At 46.0% G+C, this 26,808-nt stretch overlaps 1 protein-coding gene across 1 annotated transcript in view; it reads right to left on the minus strand.

Annotated features, from left to right (window-relative positions):
• Nucleotides 1-734: 734 nt before the first annotated feature.
• The window catches only part of Kek5 (leucine-rich repeat, immunoglobulin-like domain-containing kekkon 5 protein), a 49,610-nt gene continuing 23,536 nt past the window's right edge, over nucleotides 735-26,808 (minus strand). The window contains exons 3-5 of the mRNA XM_076323027.1: nucleotides 12,001-12,902; nucleotides 8,372-8,894; nucleotides 735-1,587 (exon numbers count right to left, since the gene is read on the minus strand). Of these exons, the coding sequence (XP_076179142.1) occupies nucleotides 743-1,587; nucleotides 8,372-8,894; nucleotides 12,001-12,891 (2,259 nt within the window). The 5' untranslated portion in view covers nucleotides 12,892-12,902 and the 3' untranslated portion in view covers nucleotides 735-742. The remainder of the gene's footprint in view (nucleotides 1,588-8,371; nucleotides 8,895-12,000; nucleotides 12,903-26,808) is intronic.

Consider the following 26,808-nt stretch of genomic DNA (forward strand, 5'->3'; position numbering starts at 1 on the left):
ACCATTCGATATACGTATATCCTAGAACTTTGTTCACCCTTATTTTACAACCACCGTTACTTACTTAAACAAAATTCCTACAATACTATGCGTCTCTCGACGTCTCACGATCTCGTCGACGGGCGCGAGTCCCCTGTCAATTGTCGACTTAAAACGGAAAAAAAATAGTATTAGTAGTAGTAGTAGTAGAAGAAGAAGGAGAAGAAGAAGAAGTAGAAGAAGAAGAAGAAGAAGAAACGAGAACAGCACGTATACTCGGTCCACCGTATCGTCGAGTATCCCACGACCGCGTTCTCTCGAGCCGAGAACTCGCCTATCGGAATTCGATCCCTTCGACCGCGCGTCGAAGTCACTCGATGAACGTTCGATGTCCTTCGCCGGTGAATTCACGGTTGGAGGTCGCCGCGGATAAATAAATTACAGAAAGAAAGAAAAAAAAAAAAGAGAATAAAGGGAGAGAAAAACAGAGGGGAAAACGAATCGAGAAGTTCCTCCGAAACGAGTCAGCTTGGTTCGTTTCGCTTCGAGGGATGTGCGGAAGCCCCCTCTCTCCTCGTCGTTCGTCGTCACTTTCGTCAAGGGCGAAGAAAACGCGCTCGAACCAAAACGTCGACCCGCGCGCGCACCGGGCCGTCTCTTCTTGAAAGGCACTACCGGTTTATTGTGACTGCGGTCATGCGTCTCTTCTCCTCGGCGCGGTAACGAGCTGGCGGCCTCAAGTTCGTCGAGCGACGCGCGCCGATCATACCTCTGTCCCGTCCTCGCCCTCGTCTTCGTACAACGGACCGTTCGTGGACTTCTTCTTGGGTTTGGGCGGTGGCCTGGGTGGCACTTTCCTGCCGAGTGTGTTACTGCTGCCCGATTGTTGTTGCTGTTGCCCGAGAACGTGATTGCTGTCCGTGGACTCGTCCGCGACCTTGGCCGGCCATTCGGCCGCGCCCTCCGGTGCGGCTCTGTCCAAAGGGCTGCTGGTCAGTATGTTCGGTGTGCTTCGTTGTATCGTGCCGTAGTGGGAGCTAGGCGTGCCGGGTAATGGTCGACTCCTCATCGAGGACAACGGTTCGGGGCTCTTGTTCAACGATAGAACCGAGCTACCGTCCGCGGTGGTACGGAGTCCAAGATTGTCGTAGACCGGTTCCAATCCGTCGGTGGGCGATGTGGGTGGCCCGCTGCTCCAGCTGGGTGCTCTCGGTCTACGGGGTATCGTAACGTAACCGTGACGGGGCATCACCGGTGCGATCGTCGAGCTCGCGATCCCATAGGGCGTGACGCTACGGTTGTGGGGCAAGGTCTTGAACGCGGCAGGATATTGGTTCGAGGGCGATCCGAACGCGGCCGTGGCAGGCGTCGCGTGTTGAGTCGGTAGACGCGTGTTGTCGGGTGCCGTGGATGCCTGGCTGGTAGGTGATGCCCCCCGACCCCCGGAGAACGCCAGTAGATCCGGCGGATACTGCCGGTAGCTGCCGCCCCCTCCGCGGCACAGGGTACCGGTACCGCTCTCGAGTTCCGGGGTCGCTCGTTCCTCCCTCTCGTCGTCGCCGACGCCTCCGATCACTCCGCCGCCGACACCGCCACCGATACCGTCAGCTGCCAGAACATAAACAAAACAGAAGGACGAACGTTAAAAACGGAAAAGTGAAAATGACGCGCGATAAGAAAAAACAGAGAGAGAAAGATAGATAGATAGATAGGTAGAGAAAGAGAGAGAGAGAGAGAGAGAGTGAGAGAGAAAAAAAAATGATCGAGCGCGACTTAAGATCGTGGCGATCTACGTGAACGCGCGAGACGTATCCCGAACCTGATGCGTCGGTGGTGTTTGCGCAACAGTTGTACTCGCGATGGCTGCGTACGATTATAGATTATTCGTTTCGACGAACTGGAATGGCCCGAGAACGGAGACAATCGACGTTGCAACGAGACCTCCGATAGGTGGTTGAATCGATGGTAACAACTCGCGAGAAAAAAAACGTTTCGGTTGGGTCAGTTGCACTGCCATTCACGTGGCTGCGAGCTGTCTTGGCGCTGTTATCGGATAATCTTCGCGGATAAGGAGGATCTCCCGGGGAATAGGTTTCTTTGGATTACGATCGATCGTTTCGGTGGTGAATCGTTTAAATGGTTTCACAAAGGGATAGAACTTCTAATTGAGCGGTGGACAACGTGAAATTAAAGAGGATTAACAGGAACAGGATTTTGTGATTGTACTTTCTCGGTAAGTCGTTTGAATCCATTGGCATTTTACTCGCGAGATTATTTCGAACCGACACGATGCGAGGAATATCAAGGTGCGTTGAAAGAACAAGGAGATCAAACTGGTACAAGTTTAAAGATGAACAGATACAAATTCTTGAAACACAGAACTCCTTTTAACCAAAGAACAAGGTCAAATTGGACGAACTTTGTAAAAACTTATTTCGGTGTTACGAAGCGTTGAATTCGTTCTTAAACCGTATTGAGTTACACCCAGTAAGCAAGTCTTACTAAACGAGTTCAACTATTCAACAGACCCGGGATGACGCGAGTACCCTTTCTCTTCCATTCTTATGCTCCAATATTAATTTCAGAGTCTCGAAGATCGGTACAGAGACTTCCGGGTGTAAGCTGTGCCCTTTGGGACACGGTCTTTCTGTGTTTCTATCAAAAGCCTACAGGGTACGAGATATTATTCGATAATGTCAAAGCGATAGCCAGGACAAAGGGATACTTTCCCAGGAAATACGGAGGAACTGCAGGTACACCAAAGCACCTTAATAAAATCATACAGCGTATTGGCTACCAACTGAACGCCATTTGGAACATACTCTGTCCTTTCTTTGTCTAACTAGCTAGTTGATTTAAATTTTGTGATCGGTGGTTAGCAAGAATAGACCCGAAATGAATAGTTGAGAAGCATTCCCTTTAACTCGTAGTATCTGGCACCTCGTATTACATCGATGATACCTATAAGAAGTATATTGCTATCACCGTGTCATCGAACAATCAATGATGCTAACTGCAACGTTGGAGAAATGTCGAGATACTCTTTCGGAAGGACGTGTTTTGCATCTAGAAGCCTCAGAATACCTCAAGGGTCTTTCGATCGAGCTTTTAATTGAACCATCCAATGAAAATCGAACAATACCGTTAACAAATTCTTTCTCTCTGATCTAACGGTCGGAAATCGTTATATCCTGCACCTTGCTTCCAATTCCTAGCAATTTCCACGTTGTAAACTAATACGAACATCTGGGTACATCTGAACAGAGCGAAGATGCTCTGTCACATTCATACATGTAGAGAGAGTCTCAACTTCGGAGAGAAAACTCAGTGTACATTTTCGAACAAGGTACACTATATAAGAGCACTTTCTCAAATACCGAATTTTATCCGTTTGGGCTCGAAGGTTGCCGAATCTTCTCGAATCCAAAACTCGTTGAAACGAGACTCGTTACTCTGACTAATCGGTCGAGAAGCGTTCTCGCGATTCGAAGACCTCGACGATAAGAGCTCGTTGTCGCGACGACGTCAACGTCAGGTATCGTGGGGCCGTATCAGGAAAAGTTCCACGATGCACAAGACCCGTCCAGGGGGGCTTGTATCGCCGAAGACACCGTAAATCGATCGTGTTTGTCGAGATAAAGTTTCATCGAACGAAAAGTGGGTCGACTTTCCTCCTTGGCTCGTGGAGACCCCGCGCGTTTCGAGTTTATAATTTAAACGACGATCGACCGCTCCTGGGAATCGTCGCGACGAATCTGTCGGGCGAATTGAAATACCTCGATGTGCTCGACGTCGTTTTTATCGCGGTTTCGAGTACCGTCCGATCGGAGAACTTCTATCTGCAATTTTCTCGACGCGGACGAGAGTCACGCGCAGGGTCACCGGAAAACTAAACCGAGTTCCACGTGCAAGGAATAGGGGAAGACGGTACGACCAGGGGTGTACCTATTGCATCGGTGTACCAGACGCAAGGTACAACGATGGACTTGACTACAATACAATAGGAACACCCGTTACTTCTCCCCACTCCGGCCTTGCTGTCTTCCGTCCACTCCGTACACACGGGACTCGGTTTATTTTTCTACCGGTTCCGCGCGACACGTCGAGAGACCTCCTGCGACACATCGAGAGACCTCTCGCGTTTTCCCTCCCCTCTCTGTTCGCTCTATATGTAAAATATCTGTACGACGGCGACAATCGATCATCGTGGATGTTTTCATCGTGGCACGTATTTCTGCGGTACTTCCAGTCACTGTTCGACCAGCAGTCAAAAGAGAAAGTAGGACAAAGGGGGTGGGGGAAGGTTGTACGAGACCCATCTTCCGCAACAGATACAAAAGGTTACTCGTAGCGCGCTCGCGGAGGTAGTTGAGACGCGGTAGGTAGCTGTTCGAATGCGAGATCCTCGACAATTTCAATTATCGTCTTCGGGGAGCGCATAGATAAAGCCTCGTCGGGGAGAAGCTCGCGCGAAAGAATCGTGCTCGATAAAACCCAGCGCTCGCCGATTCAGAAGGGAGTACCCGTAATGATTATTATTCGCCCTTTGTATCGCTCGAACGACGCTGCGTGAGTTATCGCTTTAATCACCACTTTATACGTACAATCACGGAGCAACTTCGAGTTGCTTTTGTGTCCCGTATTCGCGTTGTCCACGGTCGAAGCCAATCTACTACTGTGCGTCCGCGAAAAGAAGGCAGATCAGTGTTTACAGGTTCGCTTTAGTGTACGGTCCACCAACTACCATCGTACGCATCGTCTCTATTGGCCACTCTCGAGCTCGTCACCGTTCGCAGCCAATAGCGCGATACGAGTGGGCGGAGTCAGAAGACTGTGAACTGGAGCGGGGATGTAAACACTCGTCGATCTTCTTCTCGCGAACGAACAGCACGTTCCGATTAACAGCGCCCGATGATTCCTTGCTACTGCCTCGATTAACGTTCAGTCTCGTTCCACGATTCGATCGCTATTAACACTTTGACGGCCGCTGTCGCGTACGCGTGATTACGTCACCGTTTAATAATCCTTTGCACTCGAGGCTTCTGAGGCTTTTTTGCTATCGGAGATCGACGCCTCGAGAAAATTCTTTAAGTCGTAAAATTAATCTGGAATGGAACATTTTTGTATATTTTGACATAGATGCGATTACACTCTAGAGGAACGTGATACTTAAATTTCAATTTGAATTCTGAACCACGAAGTTTTCCCGGATCGAAAATGGTACACTGAATCAAGCGGCGACCGAGGATCTCCTCTCGAGTCCAAAGGGTTAATTTGTTTAATTTGTCCGGGTTCTAGTCTCGTATGTACAGTATCCGTGCGCTTTGCATCGGTCCGCGTCGATCCGTAGAGAAAACTAGCTCGAGTGTCAGTTTCGGATCGAAATCGATTTCCAATTCGGAGATGAAAATCGTCGAGCACGATTTTCCGAATTTCTAACAAGAGAATAGAAACGTTTCAACTCGATCCCCGCCGTGGATATTGTATTTTATCGATGCAGAGAAATCTTTTTAATAAAATACTCGTACCGAGTGGCGGTTTATAAAATATTTTCATTAATACGAGGATTAATTCCGATCGTATGAAATATTTTGTAATAAAAGTTCTTGGATATAACGAGGACATTCTCTTTTTCGATATTCCCGAGCTATGCGTATTAATAAAATTGATATTTAAATTTCAACGAAACCCGATAACTTTTCGGTCGGTTATTTATTGGTTGTTAAAATACTCTGTATCGATCGTGTGTCTCTTGAACGCGTATTGCAGCAATAAAGTAAAATCGACCATCAACGGCGCGTGTTCTTGCAACGATTCCCATGATACTCCAACCTAATTTATATCTCTCCGAGAGATTCATAAATACGAACGGATAAGTGTTTACGTTTGGTCAATTTGCAGCACGATGTTCGCTGGGAAACCTCCAACTGATGCATCCGCTCCCGACGAAATCGACATTAATTTTATTTAGCATTTAAAACAATCCAGCGCCGATACTCGAATACTATTACGAACTTTTGCAAACACGTATCTACTTATCCTCGCGAATATCTACCAGTGGTCTTCGTACGGAGCACACGGCCGTCAAAGTGTCATCATTGTACACGTACAAATTCATTTGATTCTCGATTTCTTCGCAGAAGATCGTCGTCGGTCGTTATCGTCGTTGTTGCACCCGATAAGAGTAGTTATGTACACCAGCGATGCACTCCAGACAAAAATAGTTCCATTCTGTCGAATGTTTCGCGCCGATTTCTATGATTCGTCGCTCGTATTTACATCTCTATCAAAATAATTATTTCGCATAAACGACGGGTCCGTGGTACGCGGTCGCGTCGTTTCCAATTGGCCGAGACATGGTCGTCATCGTCGTCGTCGTCGGCTCGTTGTTTTCTCTTCGTAGAAAACGAGATTGTTCCGGAGGAGAAAAACGCTATCGCTAGGCAGCTAGACACAAATTACGAATGGTGTTCCCCTCTCTATCATTACGTGTTGCACGCTCTCGTTAATCTTGCAACAGTCTTGGTCGATATTTGTTAACCCCAGGATCGATGGCGCCTCGTTTGTCCGCCTGTGGGATTACCGGGGTTGGCCCGCACGCATCGCGTCGCGTCGCGTCGCGTCGTATCGCATCGCATCGGGTGGTTGATACGACTGTCTTAAACTTAAATACATTCGCCGTTTACAATTCAATTAATCTACTCTATCCCCTAATTAGCGACGGTGAACCCTTTCAGCGTGCACACGGCGAGCAAACGGACGTTTCGCGTTGGAGATCGGAAGATTGATGGCCGTGTGGCGCGAACAATATCCAAAGTGGATTTTCGTTCCGGAGTCGCGGTCTATCGGGTGAGGTTCCTTTGTTGCGCGTGTACCATTGATCGATCTTCCGCGCATCGGGCCCGATGGTTTTGTCACGAGAACGTATACACACTACGCGTGCACACCGTGCCCGGAATACTTATTTAATGCACCGGTTACATTTTACGAGTGGTACTTTATCCCTAACACACACGAACACACGTACTTACCCCTAGAATCGTAAAATTTTCTTCCAAGATTTATCACGATTTAACCTTCAACCGGTAGGAACGTAACGATCGTCGTAGGTGAACGATCAACGTAGCCATGTGTCAAATTGTAAAGCCACGACTGTTCAAGAAACGTTTCCAGGACAAATGGGCTCGAAGGTCGTAGTTTCGAGATCCCGATATCGATAAAAGTATTGTTACCGGCACGTAGATACCGGCAAAAGGAGCGGGAAAGTTTCCTTATCAATTTTATTTTTCTTTTAAATTAATGTTTATGGCTGAAAATGCAATTTTATATTCGCGTGCGTGCGCGTGTGCGTCGTTGTGTTTAATTATAGTTATTCATTTTGGAAGAAACTTATATCGAATCGATGCAAGGACCTCGAAATTTTTGTCGATCTTATTCGTCTCGAAAAGTAGTGTAGTTGTATGAAATAATGGGACGTTTCTTGAACCGATTGTGTCGAACCTCTTTTCGCAAGATAAAAAAGATTTACGAAGGTTTGAATATAAAAATAGGAAGCTGATAATTCCTAGCTGTAACATTACGAACAAACAAAGTTTGAAATAAAATCTAGGAAGCTGTCAATTCCTAGCCATAACCTTCCTAGCTATAACATTACGAACGAAACATTAAATAAAATCTAGGAAGTTAATTCCTAGCGATAACCTTCCCAGCAGTAACATTCTGACCAAACTTTTAAATAAAATCTCGAAAGCAGATAATTCCCAACCGTGTGATCGATCGTGCAAACACGGACCTCCCTTAAACGTAAAACTCAAAGTATGTTCCATCCCCGACGAATATTTAAATGCGATATTTCGATTGTACGAAGGTAGCGTAATCGATATTCTTTCAATCGAAGCCCAACACGTACGAGTTAACGAAACGTAAACCGGGTCTGTTCCATAAATTTACTTTCAATTTCGCAACGATAACCGTGGAAATACAATTAAGGTACCACGGTTTCGCTCCGTACGGTGTACGCGGCGTAACGAGGTGTGTCTCGTTCCACACCGGTCGAAGGTTACTCGTCTTCCATCGCGCGTTGAAAACAAGGGAGGTTGGACAACGGGTGAATATGGAATAATCGTATCGATGTTCGATCGTTCCTGAAAAAAAAAAAAGAAAGAAACCGTGGACGATCTACGATATCTCGCGAGCGGCCATTATTCCTCCGGTTTCCACGTAACACGCGGCACGCGTGTGCCTCACACACGCCACGCCATCGAGGCCCTATCGGCGTTCGGGGCTGTCGCGAACGTTCCACGTTTCGCCGTAATCGCGCGCCGTAAGTAACAAATAGTTAGTAGCTAGCACCTGGCCACGCACTGTTTAGTAATGTAGGCTGTGTACTGACCAAAGACCGAGTCGTTGTCGAGCAACGTACGGTTCAGCTCCGTCATCTCGGTGCCGTGGGACGTCACGGACGGCGCCTCGTAGCGTCTGGGGGGCTTCACCACGGGATTTATCGTCGTGATCAGCGACTTCTCTTGCTCACCGAGCCCGTGGTGCTCCATCGAGGCAGCCTCCAAGCTCTTCTCGTCCTGTCGTACCCGGCGACGCCGGCAGTAGCACACGCACAGGGACACGGTGATTACGAGCAACAGCAACGCAGCCACGCCCAAACCGAGGGCCAACGGTAAACTGATTATATTGTCCCTGCCGCCTATCGCGTCCCCGGCGATGGTCAAGCTCACGTTTTTCTCGGTATTTCCGCCCGGACTCCTCGCCAGACAGACGTAATCACCCTTGTCGGAGGGCGTGACGTCCGGGATCGTGAGGTTCAGCCAGTCGTGGCTCGACTTCAGGATGTAACCCTTCTCGCCGTTGTGCCGTCTCGTCTGGTTCTCCAAGACCCTCGACCGATGGATCCAGGACAACTGAAACACCGAGAAAGAACACACACACATACATACACGTGCACACGGTTTTCATTGAATCGAGTTTCGCGGGACCGTTGTTCCCGAGTACGACGTTCGGGCATCGTCCCCGACTTATCGAAAGTTCTTCGGTGATACAACGGTTCGCTATCGTGTACCCTCGCCCGATAAAAGTTTTTCGAAAACAACCAGGAGCGATTTGTAAAGGGGCGACGACTCTGTACGATATTCCCGAGCAACGCGAGCCTCGACGACCGTTTCGGTTTCTTGGGCCCAGTTCGGTCATTCGTTTCAACGGTGAAACGTTTTGATAGTGTCGCGAATGGAAATTGTAGCGACGGAAGTGTATTATTAATCGTTAACGGTACGTATTTTTGTAACGATTCATGTGGTAACTTTAACCTAATTTGTACTACCGAAGGGGTCTAAAAATACGGATGGAACTCGTCGGGTTCTCGTCACCCTACCTCGCTACCGTGTGCAGGGTAAAAGTTTCGTTTGGATGCAAATTTCGAGTGCAAGGGATAAATAACTTTCGATTCGTTAGTCCGGTAAGAATTACGATTCGAATTACGAAACGGTGTTGTGTTTCACGGATACAGAGATCTCGTCAGCTGTTCGCATAAATACTAAATAGCTGTGTACGATATTTGTTAGCTGTGTAACCAAGTACCGAATAGCTATATATGGTATTTTTATACGTCGTCTATCGCGTGGACGAAATTTTGTCCAATTTGGCTACCGCGATGGTGAGAATCACGAATCTGGGAGCATCTCTGAGGGCTGTTTCGATTTTCAGTTCTTCGCGACGAGGGAAAATCCAAAAGGATTTCGTTATTGCGCGCGAAAAACGTGACTACGTCTTTCTTTTATAGGGCGCGTTTCAAAAGACAGATCTTTCTCTCGCTTGCGCTCGAGACGCGCGTTATTATACGCGGAATCAAAGAATTTCATTAAATCAAGGAAATTCCGCGACACGGTTTCAACGGTCCTCGCCGCGTTCAAAGTTACACACACGTTATCGAATGTGTAGGGCGGATTGAAACGTGCCCTACAGCCGAGAGGGAAGCGATTCTACGTGTCGAAATAATCTTTAACAGCGAAGTACACTTTTTTTACATTGTAGCCGATTTTTCGTACCAGTCTGCGAATGTATGTTTTTTTTTCTTTTTTCTGGGCGACGCGATCAAAGCATTATTATTATTATTCATTACCGGTTGATTTTCGAGGTAAAATTTATAAGCAAATTAAGTAAGTGTCCAATCCGATGCGAGTCTTAATTTAATTATTCCGAGATACTTAATAGTTTGCATTCCAGATAAACCCTAGTATTGTAGGTTTATATTTTAACGAAATCAACGTATTAGTCGAAAAACAAATATTGTTTAAAATTGCGTCCAACGATTAAACTACTATCGATCGATTCGCAAGGAACATTGTGAGATCGTAAACTCTGCTACCGATATCAGCTCGGGCCAATTTTCATTCAAAGATTAAACTTGGACCGTTGAAAAAGAGAAATAAAGAAAAAGCTCGTTTACGTTGTACCACACACTCGGGTCTAGCTCGGCGCTAAAAATTTATCCACGAAGGAAACCGATTCGTAATTTGCCCCGGCTTAGACTCTATTCAAACGGTTTCCTCTTTTAAAGGAAACGTAGTAAAATATTTCCCGTAGGCAACGCGAAGAAACGAGAACAGAAATTCTTATTCCGACCGTGAGGGGTTCCGCGAAACCGTTACAATTAGAAAAGGAGGGGAGAAAAAGAAATCCATTCGCGGCGGGTAAACTTTAAAGAATCTCTTCCACTTCGAGGTCGGAGAACAACGTTCCCCCGGCTAAGAACGTTTAGAAGTTTTCAAGCTAAGTTGCCCGAACGCGGATTTAACCGACGCAATCTTTTCAACGGACCTGACCCCCCACAGCGTTCTTCCAGATTGTACACAAAATTGCTCGCAAGTTGCTGTGGATTACCGCAGTCAACGTTACCCCGCTTTACAGCGCCACCCTTTACAATATGTACTTCACCGCTGCGCGCTCCCTTTTCCACTCTACTTCCCTTCGCTTTTTAACCGTGCTTCTTCCCTGACGTAGAGTTATGCAGTGGCCTCCTCCTCCTCCCCCACACCCTCGCTTGCATGTCACCGAACTGGTCCGCTCGTGTACGTACATTCGCGGAAGGTACCACTGTCTTTGTTGCCGAGGTCTCTTATTCTCGTGTACTCGAATAAACGAGTAAGCGCGCATTGACGTATCTGTATTTTAATTCGCGAAATTCTCAGGTGCCCACGGAGTACTCGTCTACATTCAGAAACATTTATCCGAGTGAAAAAGAACGCGTGCCCGCAACGATTAATACGTGCAAATGCACCGGCTGCCTCGGTGCACGGGAACGCGGTGCAGCGCCCCAAATTTCGGGGTCGCGGCCAACGGAACGAAATTTCAACGTAACTTCTTTCTCGCGAGAAAATCGGTCACGAGTCTAAGTAAGTCGTTGCGAGTCAAACGGTGAACAGCTCTAATTGTTCGTACTTTAACTTCGACGTTCCGAGAACATTGTATCCACGATGTTACAAAGAAACTCGAATCGTTAACGAGAATGTTACATTTCTAATTTTTGAATTTCAAACGCGTTTTACCCGAAATTTTAACCCTATATCCGCAATAATTCTTTTCGAGCGAGTTGTAAAGCTTCTTGGAAAGGTTTCAAAAATTCGAATTTTTCTTCCAATTAAAATTTTTTTTTTTAAAAAACTCGTCGTTCCTTAAAATCCAATATTTCATCTACTCTTCAAAAATTCAAATTTCCCTCATTTCCGATCATCAGGGCCAAAGAAATCCACGACACGGTGCAACTGTAAAATTCGAGTACCGCGTAATACGATACAGTTTGTATCTCCCGTACGTGTTAACATCTTCGTACGAAAATTGGCAGGAATATCGTTCAGAGTATGCAGTTTTAACGCTCGCGCGAAACATTTGTATTCGGTCGTCCATGTGGTCGGGTAAAATTCCGAAATATCAGCGTTTTCGTTCTCCGGAGGGTTCCCTCTTAATAAAGCGTGAGACGCAAATTGGGTGACGAGGGGAGATCGGTCTAGTTACCTGCGGTCGGGGTATCCCGGATGCTCTGCACCAGAACGTGACATTCCCCCTGCCAACCTCGATCTTCACGGCTGGCCCGATCGTGAATATCTCCGGTCTGCAGGCGAACTCGTCGCTGCTGATCTCGTCCCACATCTTCCCGGCTAGGTTGCTCGGTTGCTGGCACGTGGTGGGTTTCGTGTAGAGTTTACGCTCGATCGTCCAGTCGCGGAATTTCTTGAGACGGCAGTTGCAGTTCCAGGGATTGTTGTGTAGCTCGAGGCTGCCGAGTTTCGGTAACGAGTCGAAGCTCAACATCTTCAACGAGCTCAGATTGTTTCCGTCCAAGGTCAACAACTGTAGCCCCGGTAGATTGCGAAACGTTTTCTCCTCGATCCGTTCCAGCTCGTTGTTGGACAACATCACCTTCTGTAGGTAGACGAGATCTCTGAACAGTCCGTTCTCCAGTATCTTGAGCTTGTTGTCGTTTAACAGCAACACCCTCAAACGTTGCGTCTCCTCGAACGTGCCCGGATAGAGTGTACGTATGTTGTTCGCCGACAGATCGATCTCGATCACGATCTTCAAACCGTTGAACGCGTCCGTGTGGATCGACTCGATCTCGCATTTCCGCAGCACCAGTTTGTGCAGATTCACCAGGTTCACCCGGCTGAACGAATCGTGCATCAGGTGCGTGATACGATTCCCGGTGAGATCGAAATTTTGTATCTCGGACGAGAGGCTGCCTGGTATCTGCGTGAGGTTCTGCTTGATGCATTCGGCGGTCTTTTTGCCGGATACCCATCTGCACTTGCACGAAGACGAGCACTGAGCCGTCCAATCCTCTTGGCTCCAACACACCACGACTACCAGTGTGGAGTACAGCAACAGTTTCGCCGTTCTTAGCTCCATCCCGAGGATTTCTGTCGACAGGAAAAACGTACAGGGTTAGAGAAAACTTGGAGGAGAACTTCGACAAATTTATCCGCGAACGTGAACGTCTCAATTATCGACACGTTTCGCGCTAATTCGAAACTTTGCACTCGAGTCTCTTGGCTCGGATTATCGCGAACAGGAAGCATCGAACTGTTGGACCGGTAATGCTAATTTATTTTCTATATGTACAAAATATACAGTTGTATTTATTCTGTCGATTATTTTTCCTTTTTCACGATCGATTAAAATTCAATTTACCGATAGACGATGCCGCGAAGAAATTTTTGTTCCGGTTGTACTATAACGCCAACTCCAATGTCGAGTTAGACTCAACATCACGCAACAACCTTACTATTTAATATAAATGAAAAATATATTTGTTCCACGCTCTGCATCGTCGCGATGCAACGTTGAGATCCTCTTTTTTGAACTATTTTGTAAATTAATCGAAGAGTTGTTGGGTAAAGAAAAAAATGAAACAGTGCAAAGGGTTGAAGCTCCTTAACACGTTGAATGTCATGGTGGTCACCGGTGAGGTAAGTTCAATTGTAAATTCAATATTTGCAAACATTGAAGTACCGTTACTCTCGTCAACGATGTTACAAAACGCATTATACGTACACCGATAAACCATCGGGTATTTCTACTTTACGCGGTTCAATTGGAGCAAAGATCGAGGGCATCCATAATTATGGAGAAACCGAGATGGCAGTCGTGAACGTGTTAAACAATTCCAGCCCGATGCCCAAATCCCTAAATCTCGGTCACGTTCGCGTCTCCGTGGCCAAGATAAACGCGAACAAAGAACAAACGCGTAACTCGAAACAAAGAATCCTTTTGTCTCCTCCTCCGGGAGTCGGTATAATAACCAACGGTAATCGAAGCAGGGGGAGGGGAGCAAGGTAGAACGCAACGATACCTCGTATCGTTAACCGCACGAACATAGCCACGCGTAACAAGAAGGCTTGTCCATACGTCAGGAACAAGCAACTGCATTAAGTTCAGCTACCCGTAACGCGATACACGGCTCCTCTCCTGTTCTCGTAGCTACGCGGTTCATGTCAATTAGTATTTCTGCGCAACTACCGGTGCCCGATACCGAACAAGATTCACCGTATAATCGGTCCGCGGATCGACGCGAACGTTTACCTTAATTAAAAACATTTTTTTTCTTTTCTTTTTTCAGTTTCAACCAGCGACGCCATCCTTGCAAAAAGATCCTCCACTCTTCCGGGGACACGAGCGGGATAGCTCCGCGAGGACGCGCAATACGATCAACAAGAGGAAACTCGACTTTCCCCGTTATCAGTGGAAGTCCTCGCTAGCACGTCCGCGTGGCCGACGATAGCGGTCGCCATTTTCCTTTCCACCTCCGCATCATTTTTTTCTTCCCTCCTTTTTCGTGTTTTTACACCCGTACCAGCTCCGCGGCTAGTTTTCTTTATACGTCTTGGCCCGTTTCGTTAATCTCGAGGCTGGAAACCACCTTAAGCGCGCGGAACTGTCGCCAATTTAACTTAATATCGTTTCGGTGTCTACAGTTGCCCGTGTCCACCACCACGAGTCGCCCAGTCACCTGGGTCGCGAGTCCGCGCGTTGGCTCGAGTTAAATTAATACAACGCGACACCGAGAGACCGCGTTTCACCCCCTTTTATTATCGTACCGGTCCACGGGAGTCCAAGGTTGTGCATCGAATTACTCTTTTCGAGGTTGGGGGCTCGGTACAATTTATTTCGTTGCTCTCTCTCTGTAGGGTTGGGAGAAGACGAGGTCGAGGAAAGGACGACCACGACTACGACGATAAGTTTCTTACTGGTTGAATTTACAAGGAAATTCTAGGGGACGGATGAACACGGGACGGAGGACAACCGCGAGACGTGTTAGCTTCGTGGTGAGTCTGACGAAAAGCCGGCGGAAAGGATACGCGAAGGTGGGGGAAGGATATACAGGGATAAATCGATTCCATCGGCCGGAGAGGATCCTTCGACATTATAATAATGTCAATTCTCCCGGGGCTCGATATAAGAGACGCTGTTACACAAAACTCGATTGCGACGCCCTACACAACGTCGACGAACTCCGTTTATCAAGCGCGCGAGAGACGCCCGCGTTACTGTGCGTAAATCAGTTTGGCTTCCTCGTTGTCAAATATTTATAACGAGAACACGTTGCCTGACGCCGGCCCGTCAACCGATTTAACTTACACTCCCTTTATCCGCGTATGGAATCGAAGGGGAGGATCAACGAGCGCGGTAAATATCGTTTATTGTCGCTAACCAATTTCTACGAGTCACGAGATTTTCTTTTCTTTTTTATTTTCTTTGGATTTTAAGAATTTTTTTTTACAAGCGTTTGCGAAAATTTGTAGATCAATTCGGTGAATATTGTTCATTGTCGCTAACCATTTTCTACGAGTTATAATTTTCTTTTCTTTTTTGCTTTATTATTTTTTTTTTTTATATGCGTTTGTGGAGGTATTCTTTTTTGTTATTCTTTTTCTTTTCATTTGCTATTTTCGTTTCTTCTGTTTAATCATCGATCGCGAAGTATCGTTTCGTATCGGATGAAACGATTGTTCGTTTCCCGCGATAGTTCTCTCAACGGTGGTAACGCATCCCTTTCAATTCCGCTGGCGAGCACCGATTATCGCGTAACACCATTCGCTGTCAATTAAGGCTGTATTTTACGACGAGTTTTTACACTCGCAGTCGGCTTACGCAAACGCGATAAATAACGCGATTCGAAGATAATGCAAAGCCCCGTTGTGCAGCGATGCAACAACGCGCAATAATCTCGCACGCGCCGTCGCGTGTACCCTCGCCGCGTAAAAACGCGCGACAAACATACCAAAAATAATTACGCCCGAATGGTGTTGAAGATCGGTGATACGATAATCCTGTTTTCGGCGCGATTTGCCGGAATCTACGCCGCGAATTGCGAGTGAAACGCTGTTACGCAAAACTCGAATCGTATATCGCACCAAATGTACCGTCGAAAAATTTGTCGGTACGATGTACAATGCGAAATTAACGAAACAAGTCACTCCGTACGTATTCACCGATGACAGTTTCATCTCGTGGCGGTACGACGAATAATTTTTTTTACAATACGTGTTGCATTTTCACCGCGTACGTTTACGGGTGGCTCCATTTCGCTCACGCGTGATTTTTCTTTTTTTTTTTTAATCGACAAACCCGATCTTTGTAAAATACAATTACAAGAATTTTATTCGAACGATCGTGCACAGTTTTATTCGAGCAATCGTGCACAACTTCGTCCGATAGCTGTAAGCTGTAAAATTTGAAGCAAACGTATCAATTCAAAATGGCTCGATGCAACAAAAGAAATGCCAATAACCGAATTAAAATAAAATAAATACATACATCCTTAGAAATGATTTCTACGTGAGATTTTCTGAAATACAATGGCAGCCACACCCGACCAACGTCTACGAACCCGAAACGATGTCATCATACGACGTTGTTCATTCACGTAGTCATTTTTCCGCCAAAGGAATCACCCGCGCGATGAAAATTTACTACGCCGTTCTGCCTTATACCGATCTCCCGGAACCCTTCTCCCGATTGTGCCACAAATTTCGAAGCCCGGGTTGTACGTAACACCGTATCGGGGAATTTTGCGTAGCTCGTTCGTTGTTGTTAAAAAGGGGGTATTTTATAGACATCGTTCGATAAATAGGATACGGTCTACCTCGAAGGGAAAGGGGAGATACGTCCCTGACATCCCTGTTTATACCGAGAGGCCTCGAGCGGTATCAATTGCAACGACCCATCCGCCCTCGGGGGTCCTCGTAATATCTCCGGCGTCGTCGGTGGAGCAATTTCACCGAAAACGCAAACGAAAATCCTACGGAAAATCACATTGGCCTGCCCGTACACCGCCCGTCCACCCTTCTCCTACTCGAGCGTGGAATAACAGCGAGTCGGTCCAGAAGAAGTCGAAGCTCGCTCGTATCTTCGAGAGGGGTTCCCCTTCGATCGATTAATTTCGTTCTTCGTGGAGAAGCCAACGTCGTCGAAGAAACAATAAATGGGCCGGGTCGCGAGAATTTATTTCACAGGGGAATCCGAGGTTTCTCGTAAACCCCCCTTCACCTTCGTTCGCGTAGAACTTTTACCGGTGGTGCACGCGGCGAGGAGCGTGTTCCCTCCTCGAAGCTCGGCGAACTTTTTGAAGTCCCCGCCCGCAAACGGTGAACTCCGTCGTCGCTTCGTCTACTCGAGCCGAGCCCCTGGACTTTATTCCACCGAGCGATCCCCCGCGCGGAATGCCGGGTTCACGGCGAACCGAGACAAAATAAATGCGGTGCTCGGTACCCCCCGAGCTTCATTGTGCGTTTTCATTTTTCTCCAAGCGCAGAGCGTCCTCCACCCGGTTCCTTCGCGCACCGTACGTACCCACCGCGACTCGTATACACACACGCATACACACAGCCCAGCCATCGCGTCCCCATTTTATCCCGCGTCTTCTCCGACGCGAGCAGTCCCACGACGCGCTTTTTCTCCCCCTTTTCAACCACCGAGTCGTCGCACCGGTTTCACCCGATCGTTCCAACGCGCATCGATCGGTCGCATTTGACTTGTAAATATCCGGCCAACGAGGACATTAGATATGCATAAGGCGAAAGTAAAGAGTTTATATGCCTTCTCTCTGTATACGTATACGTGTATATACAGGGAGTTCCAGAAACACGGTGGAAACGAAGGGGCGTGTACGACGCGCTCGTAAGTACGAGGACAAGTCGTTCCCCCGCGCCGGCCGAGTTTCCACGGGTTTCCACGGGTTTCGTTCCTCCTGGTACGCGTTTAATGTGAAAAAGAATAGAGAACGCGGTTACCGCTGTACGTGATTTATTCGCGTATTAATGTTTTCTTCGCGCTGTTGCGAGACAATTGGAGAATCATTGGGTCGTTCGGAAAGTCGTTTCGTTTTCCAAAATTGAGAATACATAATTTAATAAAATGTACGTTCTAAAAAAATCGTGTTTCATTGTCACCAAGAAAAAAACGGAATGACTTTCCGAACAACCGAATACTTTTTGTAAACGCGACAGAGTTCGGTGAAAATGGTTCGAAAAATTGTTAAAACTATTCGTGATTATTGCCAATTGGAAGAAAACACTCTTCGATGCTACCGATTCGGAAACCGATACCAAAACCGATACCAAAATTCAGTATGGAATACCATATGGATTTTCGTACATCCACCGATGATTGTTACAAGCTACTGGAGCATCCTGCGTAAATTCAGTTTCATCCGTTAAATGCATCGACGCTTGAAAATTCGGAGCGATTCACTGTTGCAAAAACTACCGAGCAAAAATTAATCGCGAGGTAATCCGTTGGCAAGAGGATTTATACTCGTTGCACGTGTTAAGGGTTATAGGAGATTTTCTCGCAGAGTAGCCGGCACGGTTCACTAGGAAACATCTTGTACGCCTTCTCTGATCTGTGTCGAGTCCTTGTCTAGTTCTAATTTGTCTGTTTCGTTCCCGATTAATTGCACCGGATAAGAAAGATTTCCTCCGAGTCGAAATTTATTTTTAGTAGGGCATCCTCTCCGAGGAAAAGTTTCTCGATAGAGTCGTCGAGCTTCCCTGCAGTCTCAATTGGCTTTCGTATACGTATAGCGGATATCTGACCACTCGGTGCTGGAAAAAGTAGCTATCATCTGGATAAACGTTATAAATCTCAGACACCGAGATCAAGACTGATACTTTTCTAAATCTAAATTTGAACCGATACGATGTTACAAGTATTACTATTAATTAATTCTAACGGATAAAAAACGGTGGTATGCAAGCGATCGACAAGATATATATTGACGATATTTGAGCAATTAAGTACCAAAGTGTACGATAGAAAATATTCCAATTTCGAGTACGTTACGAGTATCGACTGCTCGGATTCATGATCAGGAGTCATCTCCATCGCTACTGTGTTTCTCATCTACAATTATTTCCAAAAATATACCAGATCTCATGTATCCTCCATAAAAATAAAAGATTCTCTACCAGTGCTTCGCATATTGATAATTGTCCCAACGTTCGAACATTATCAGAGCCGTTACTCCCCATCGACTTTCGATACCAACGGTTTCGAAACGTTACCGCCAACTCGTAATTCTGAACCTGACCCAACAAACTCCAAGTGTTACAAACGAAAAGTATTCGTTATCGGAGTGTCGTTCCGTGGTCCAGGTTTGTACGATTTCTTTTCACACTTGACTGGAATGCTCTCGAGTTTTTTTCTTTTCTTTTTTTTATCCCCGAAACACCTTGTACAGACCGAGGTGACAAAGGGGGTGAATTTTGGAGCAGTGCGTTAAACGGAGCGCGAGAGGAGGCAAACTGGAAACGGTGTCCTTTGGAAACACAGTCCGGAAGGGACTTTCTACGTGCCTTGTTCCAGGACGTGCACAGTCGGAAGGAGTTTGACGTGGACATACGTCCTTACGCGAGTGTGCGTGCAGCTGCGAAACCCCGATCCACCCCCGTGGTTTGCATAGCTCGAAAAAAAGGTCAGATAACCGGGCCGCGTTTTTCCCGTTCGGTCGGAATTTCAAATTCGGACGTCCTCTATCAATCAAAATCATCCCACAACGTGTGGTCCGTCACCGTGGTGTTTTCATAAAAACTTCATCAATCATGCCCCGGCCAGCGAGATTATTATCTCTCGCCCCCTCCCGTTCCTTCGTTACCGATAAATTTTTTTGTCTCGCTACTTCGTGTATTTTATTGCCCGATGGTGCACGAACCGGACAACGTTTCGAATAAACAGAGTCCACGCGGACGATGGACAGACATCACTTCCGGGAAGGAGAACGTTCGAGAATGGAGCGTGAGTTTGTGGAATTTGTCCTCGAATCGAATTTTTTTTTAATCGTTGAGCAACTCTCCAGTTTCTTTTCAGTTCGTTGGAATTTTTAAGCACGATTTCAATGTTCTCGAAACTGCCAAGTTCCCATTTGCTCGTGTACCAATCAACGTGGGTATCTTTTCATATGCAAAAAGGCATCTCCGCTGTTGTTCTCTGGAATAATATCTGCCATTTCGCGACCGATCGTCGAAACACGAGCCAATGAATTATAGGGTGATCGTCGGTTTGATCGGCTATTATAAATCCTATCAGTTGGTCCTAATTATCATGGATGCGTTCCAACAATGAACGTCCCATTTGTGTACAGAATCATCGGGCGATCGAAACGGTTTCAATGATATAATTATACGATATGTTAATTGAATCGAAACCTGCTAGCCGTAATTCGCTTACCCGTCGAGATCTACGAGCGAAGGGGCGGTAAAGCCGAGCAACGCTGAAATCCAAATATAATAGCGACTTTATTACATCGTGTATAATGACGAATGAGCGACGTTCACCGTTAATTAAGGATTATTCCACCAGCGGTGGTAATTTTTCGGTTAAATCGTTTCGATATCCCCGTTCCCTGTTCACCTGTCGTTTCTAACGTTAACACTCTGCACACATATTTCTTTTCACCATTCCATTGCCTCACAAGTATCTGTCTTCTCCCGTTGGAAAAGATAGAATAGTAAAGTTATGAAAAAATTGTTCCGGAATGTCCGAAACAAATAACAAATCTCGTATCGAGAATAAATAGTTTTCAGTTTCACAATTTCGCGGGATATGTTCGGTAGATAACGCGAAGATAAAGAGATGTTCGACAAGTATTTCAAAAATTGATTTACTCGTCGTTTTTTTTACACACATACGCGCAGAGCTGGTTTACGGACTTTTTAAAGTTCGATCCTCCATTATAATAAACGATCGTGTTACACACCCGCGTAACGCGCCCTCGTTTTTTTCTCTCTTTGCGCGTTCCCTGCGGAGGAGTTACCTAAGGGCTGTTTGCGTTTAATTATCCGTGGAAATCTGTCGTTGCATATGCACTCGCACGGTCCGCGGAGTTTCGAACGACGTAGCAACGAGTCATGCACGGTCGATTCGATCGAATAAACTGCATCGATCGACCGTCGCGACAAACACACGCATCCCGTTCCGAGAGCTTTTCTAATATCGACGACAATCGAACGGTTCCCGCGCAAGAAGAATCTACTTTTCTCGTATACGTGTGTATATGCATTCGAGAGCCATCCAGGCGTGTTTCTTCTTTTTCCACTTCGAATTTAAATTTAAAACGCCTCGGAAATTCATGGTTCTGCGAGAATCTCCATCTTTCTGATACACTTTCGCCGAGGAATACGACGAACTTGGTTTCCCTATTGTTAAATTCAAGTTGATCTATAATATTTATTCCCGACATCGATTGCAATTCCCATTTCTTCTCCTTTATTCGGTTATCGCACCGTAAAAGTCGAGATTGTTCGAGGATTGTCAAGTTCGATTTTGTCTGTAATATTTGTTTCTAACATCGATCGGTATTCCCGTTCCTTCGTTTTGAATCGGTTACGCGCGAAAAGTCGCGTAATTTCGCGGAATTACCGTTAAAATTGTTTTAATTTCCGTTCTCGCGCTAAAACGAAACCCCGCGATATTCGTGTCTCGAGGGCGTTTGTTCTTCGTTGCTCGACGATTCCGGTGATTCGAAAGTCTTAATTATAATTTATGGTTCGCGCGGAACCAGCGAGAGAACCAGACGAGTGGCTAGCCTCGGTTCTCGAGGGCGTTTGTTCCCCATTAGCCGAAACTTTTCGCCGCGGACGATGGATATTTTTATACGACCACGATCCGGGCCGAGTTCGAGAGATCCGTAAGAACGGAAGTTTGGATAATTATTCGCAGTCCGAGTGTCTTCGAAGTGGAATCGATTTGCTGGCGGTGCAGAAGCGAAAGCAGAGATCGGGCATTAGGGGATCCACCCGTAGGCGGTGTCGTCTATATACGGTACATTATATTCCGGTTACCACAGAAACTTCCTCAAGATTCAGTTTCAAAGTAGAACGGCTCGGGCGTAATAACGAAACTGGGTAGGGTGGAAAAGTTTTCGCTAAATTGCTCGCTCGAAATACAAATCGCCGAGTGGCCGAAGCAAACCGCGTACACACTCAATTTCTGTTCCCGGCGTAATTATATTATCCCGTTGGATTTCGTTATACGCGTTCGTTTCCGGCCGCGTTTCGTTACACGAGTACCGGCTAGGCATCCCGCAAGACACGGACGCTAATTACGCCGGGAATACCGGTTATTTAACCATTTATTATCCCCACGACGAACTATTAATATCCCGAACGGTTGCCAGACTGGATTTTAATTATCGAAAACTAATACGCGACCGCGCGATCTTTTGTGACGCACCGGGTTAGGAATGCTATTAACGGCTACCGATAATACCAACGCGGCACGGATAAATCAAAGAGCAAGCGAAACGTTTATACGGGATGTGATCAAATTTTAATATCGTTCAATTTGTTACCCGGTTTCGAGCTTAATGCAACTAGTGCGTTGATATCGCGAGGTATGCGTCAGTTTCGGGGATATTTCGAAAAGCTCGTACAGCCTGGTCTCGATATTTCCTACGGAAGTGTATTTAAGAACTGACGTAACGCGTGCAAATAAAACGTAACGGAACGTACGTGCTATTGATCAAAAACAATTGATTCGAACGTATTTGAATATTACAATTTTGCTTTGTGTTATTAGAATTTCGTGGTGTATCGCGCTCTTTTTGAAATATTTATAAGTATCGCTCTTTATAAATATTTCACGCGTGTCTTAAACTCGGATATTGCAAATGTATTCCTTTCGTCGTTTAACATTTGTATCCTTCTTTACTTTATTTCTTTCGTATTCGTACGTTTGTACTTTATCACCTGTGTAATTAAAACGTTAAATATTAAAAGAAAAAAATTATGGTAAGTACTGTTATCAAAGCAGAGGTTACACAACGAATTAATACACTGTTTACGCTAATGAATTGTTTAATCAAACAAATATACGGTATGTACATTAAATACAGTACGTATATTATCTTCCCTACTCTCACTAACGATGTAAATCTAGTTCTCGATATTAGCGAATTCTAATCCTAACAAATATAAGAATAAAAGTCAAATAGGATAAAATTTCGTACTCGATCTCTAGTTTCGATTACGAGGAAAGAGATACGATTTTCCATTTATCTACGACGATTATTACGTCCTATGTTAACGTAACCTCGTCTTTAATCGAACGTCTAGAGGGAAATATTGTACTGATTCAAACACGCGAACAATACTCTCTGTAAGTGGCTGTTTCGTATTCCTCGATGCAACGTATCGAGTTGACAGAAAAATATTGAGCCGCCATTGTTCGAAAAAAGGAAAACGGGGTTGGCGACTTTTATACGAGATCGGAAAACACCCACGATGATAAATAGCGTGCCGCGACATTCGGGGGTGAGGGTAAAATTTTGTAAAGGTTCCCCCAGCGTTCCGACTAACGAAAATTTTCCATTTTCGCCGTTTTAATGTTTTCCATTGATCGCCGCGCGCGTCGAGCGAATGCATCGCGCAACCGCTTTATTGGGTTAAAAACCGAAAAGCTTTCGAGGCGGGCAATTGTAGCTTTCGATAGAAATTAATGGACCGCTTTATATTAAGGCCGAAGAATACATTATTTGTTCAATAATGGATATTCCGTACGCCTATCGGAAAACGAACGAAAATCGAGGCTTCCAGGCGAGAATAAAAAAATATATAACGAAAGTAAGTCGACGCGAGAGTCTTGGTGACATTGTCTCTGGTACGTGTGTCGTGTACTTGATTATTTTATTGTATTTCATTCGTTGTAATATGCACGTTTCGCGGTTTACAAATGTAAGTAAACGTCTGCGATTGTTCCATTCGTGAAATGTATTTTAAAAATATTTCTTTCAAATTGCAAACGTTAAAAGTTTCTCCCTGGCTTTATATCGAGGTTTTGTTAGTTTCTTATTCTCTTTTTAAGGTCGACGGTTGAAAAACGCCTGAAAACGGGCATTTAATGTACGGAATTAGAATAATGATCAAATTAAAAAGCGGTAGAAAAGAGATTCCTGTAACCTAGATGATTAAATAAATAATAGGAATAGTATGTTCATGCGAGAGGAATATGGCAGTTAATTGGACGAGCGCGTGTAAGTCTCTACCGCAATTTGATAAGGAAATTGCTACAATTTGATGTATTGGTTCTACTTGCACGAATACACTATTTCTCTTATTTGTATAATTATACATGCTACTCGAGGCTCTTGCATACCGAAAACCCGACAAAACCGTTCGAAATATGTAACAAAGATATCAAAGATATTAAACTTCCCTCGCGTCGCTACGATCTACCAATATTATCCTTCCGTTAACAAACAATACAAACTGCAAATTAAATTATCCAATACAAAAAGAAAAAAAAAGAAAAAAAAAACAGATAACCTCGGTTGAAAAATTCATTATTAGAGTACGCACCTCTCGCTCGATCGTTGAACAAAAAATATCGTAGGTTAAATAATTATTTTAAAACACGTTTCGACTTACTTTCGCGCTTTTCAATCGTGCAAATATTCGCGTTTATCTTTGCCTCCCTACCCTCCGGTGAATTTCAAATAACATTTACCAAAAAAGTTCCACGGTGCGCGGGAACGGACATTCCTCTCCCCGTTGAAAACGAAACGCACGGGAAACTCGTTTCTTTGTTTCGACGCCGACTCGTTCGTTTTTACGTTATTCCGGTCGCATACCGTATCTCATAATTCGGTGATTTTTCGCGCGGCCGCGTTTCACTTACGGGCGTTCAACTCGTTCCGATCCGCGGCCGCAATCGCGATCGCTCTCGGCCGTAGAACAAAACGAAATCCGGTTAATCGGCTTTGTCGCGGCGTTCCGCGAGGAGCAGTCGAAAGTTTTTCTGTTTTTTCTTTTTTTTTCTTTCTCTTTTTCTTTCCCCCAGGAGTTATCGAAGGCGGTACCGTTTTTATTGCGTCTGCACGAGACGCAGCTCGCCAAAGGCGCCGTGGTAATCGACTTTCTAATTATAAATGAGAAACGACGGAGCCGTAGGGAAGCCTGAACCCTCGACAGAGGTCACTCCCCTCCTCTCCTCTCACTGATAAGCCGTTAATACTTAATTACCAATAAATATCGACACCGTCGCCGGCTGTACGAATAATAGTATCGCCGATAACACAATTTCGCGCGAGCCGTGAATGCACCGAGCTCCGAACGAACGCTTCCGTAATCGTCCCGGCGTACTACACCCTACCCCGCTTCTCCTTTCCGCGTTCGCGCGGGCGTGGCAAATTTTCCGAAACCGATAACTGGCGCTGGAACCACCGTGAAAAGGAGAGGCAATCGATCGCGTGATAGGGTTCCGCGCCCGTTCCGTTATCGTTAACGCGATCGCGACACGTTCAACGCGTTGGAAAAGTACCCTCGGTGCAATTGTTTCGACGACGTGGACAGATGGATCGTGATTCACAATACGCCGTTCTCGCGGACCACTCGCGACTCGGGCTATGAAAATAACTGAAAACGACAGACAGGCGCTGCCATCGTTTTGTTTGTCACCGTGCGGCGGGAAGAAGTTTTCCAACGCGAACAGAACTGTACGGCTTCGGAGTATTCGTACGCGCGGCCACGAGGAGAGAGATTCGTATAAATCTTCTTCTCTCGCGGGTAAACTCGGTACAAAAATGATCCGGTACCGAAATATCAGTGTACACCCTTTACCATCGCGATATAATCTTTCTGAGGTCTTAACTGTAAACTTATTTCCTTTCGAAGAACTGTACTATAAGTCCTTCATTTTATTTGCGCTTCGAATGTCGCATATTGGTAGCCAGTCACTATTATTGGTATTATTGGACGTGTTATTGGATCTTGTTCGGTTGGAAGTCAACAGACACAGTCGTTCGATTCGACATCGTCCGCGAGGACTCGATAGATCTCTAGGAAGCTTACCGTCCGTGATGTAACGGTTGCACGAAACGATCTCGTCTGTTCTGGACTCGAGAAACTCGTCGATTTAACACAGCTAACTATGAATCGATTAGAACGGATACCGACGACACCGAGGTCGTGTAAACCGATCTCTCGTAGTCCAGATGCGATCGAATCGACGACCACGACGATCCGGGAATCATCGTGCCCGGTCTTTCTCCTAGCAAGGAGTCAGCGGTCCAGGTTAAATCGAAGTCGTTCGGTTCGATCTCGTCCGTAGCGTACACCGGGTTAATAACCATCAATTTGGAATACGGAGATTCGAGTCTCGTCTGGTGTAAGTTCAAGGTACTCGACATTCGACTCTGAGATCTCGAGGTACTTCGGGGACTTCTGACATTATTCGGTATCCCCGGACCCTCTAAATCCCTCTGGAAACACAAAGCGTACTTAGACCTTTGAGACTCTCGATACCCTCCAGGTCTCTCAATACCTCCGAGGACATATCCGGTACCACGATTCGGAACTAGGTGAGACACCGTGCTTCAGAATTATCGATGCGTGTGTATCTCGAACGTAATCTCGATGGAATTGAATCTGATTATTATAAATTCATCGATAACGCGTTCGAGGTAGACGAGATCGGGCCGGATGATATCCAGTTTCGTCGCTGTCGGGTCGTTGTGTCGCGCAGTTCCCAGATAATCGGTACCAGCTCTACCGAGGTCTCCGCTACGAGGATCCATGACCCTATCGTCGTCGCTGTGAGTCTTGGCAGCTCGAGATCGTGTCGTATGGCTCCTGTGTGGGCGATAACGGACACGTTGAGTCCTAGGTGACCGAGATCGTGTCGTATGAGTTTGTCAACAACCGTTCTGCCGAGTCCTGAGTGGACGAGATCGCGCCGTATCGGTCCTGAGTGGGCGATAACGGGTCCACCGAGTCCTGAGAGAGCGATGTCGGATCGGATGACCCTGGATGTCACTGGTACCGAGACTAATCA

Source organism: Ptiloglossa arizonensis, chromosome 11 (genome assembly GCF_051014685.1).
Source record: "Ptiloglossa arizonensis isolate GNS036 chromosome 11, iyPtiAriz1_principal, whole genome shotgun sequence".
In the NCBI taxonomy this organism is placed as follows: domain Eukaryota; kingdom Metazoa; phylum Arthropoda; class Insecta; order Hymenoptera; family Colletidae; genus Ptiloglossa; species Ptiloglossa arizonensis.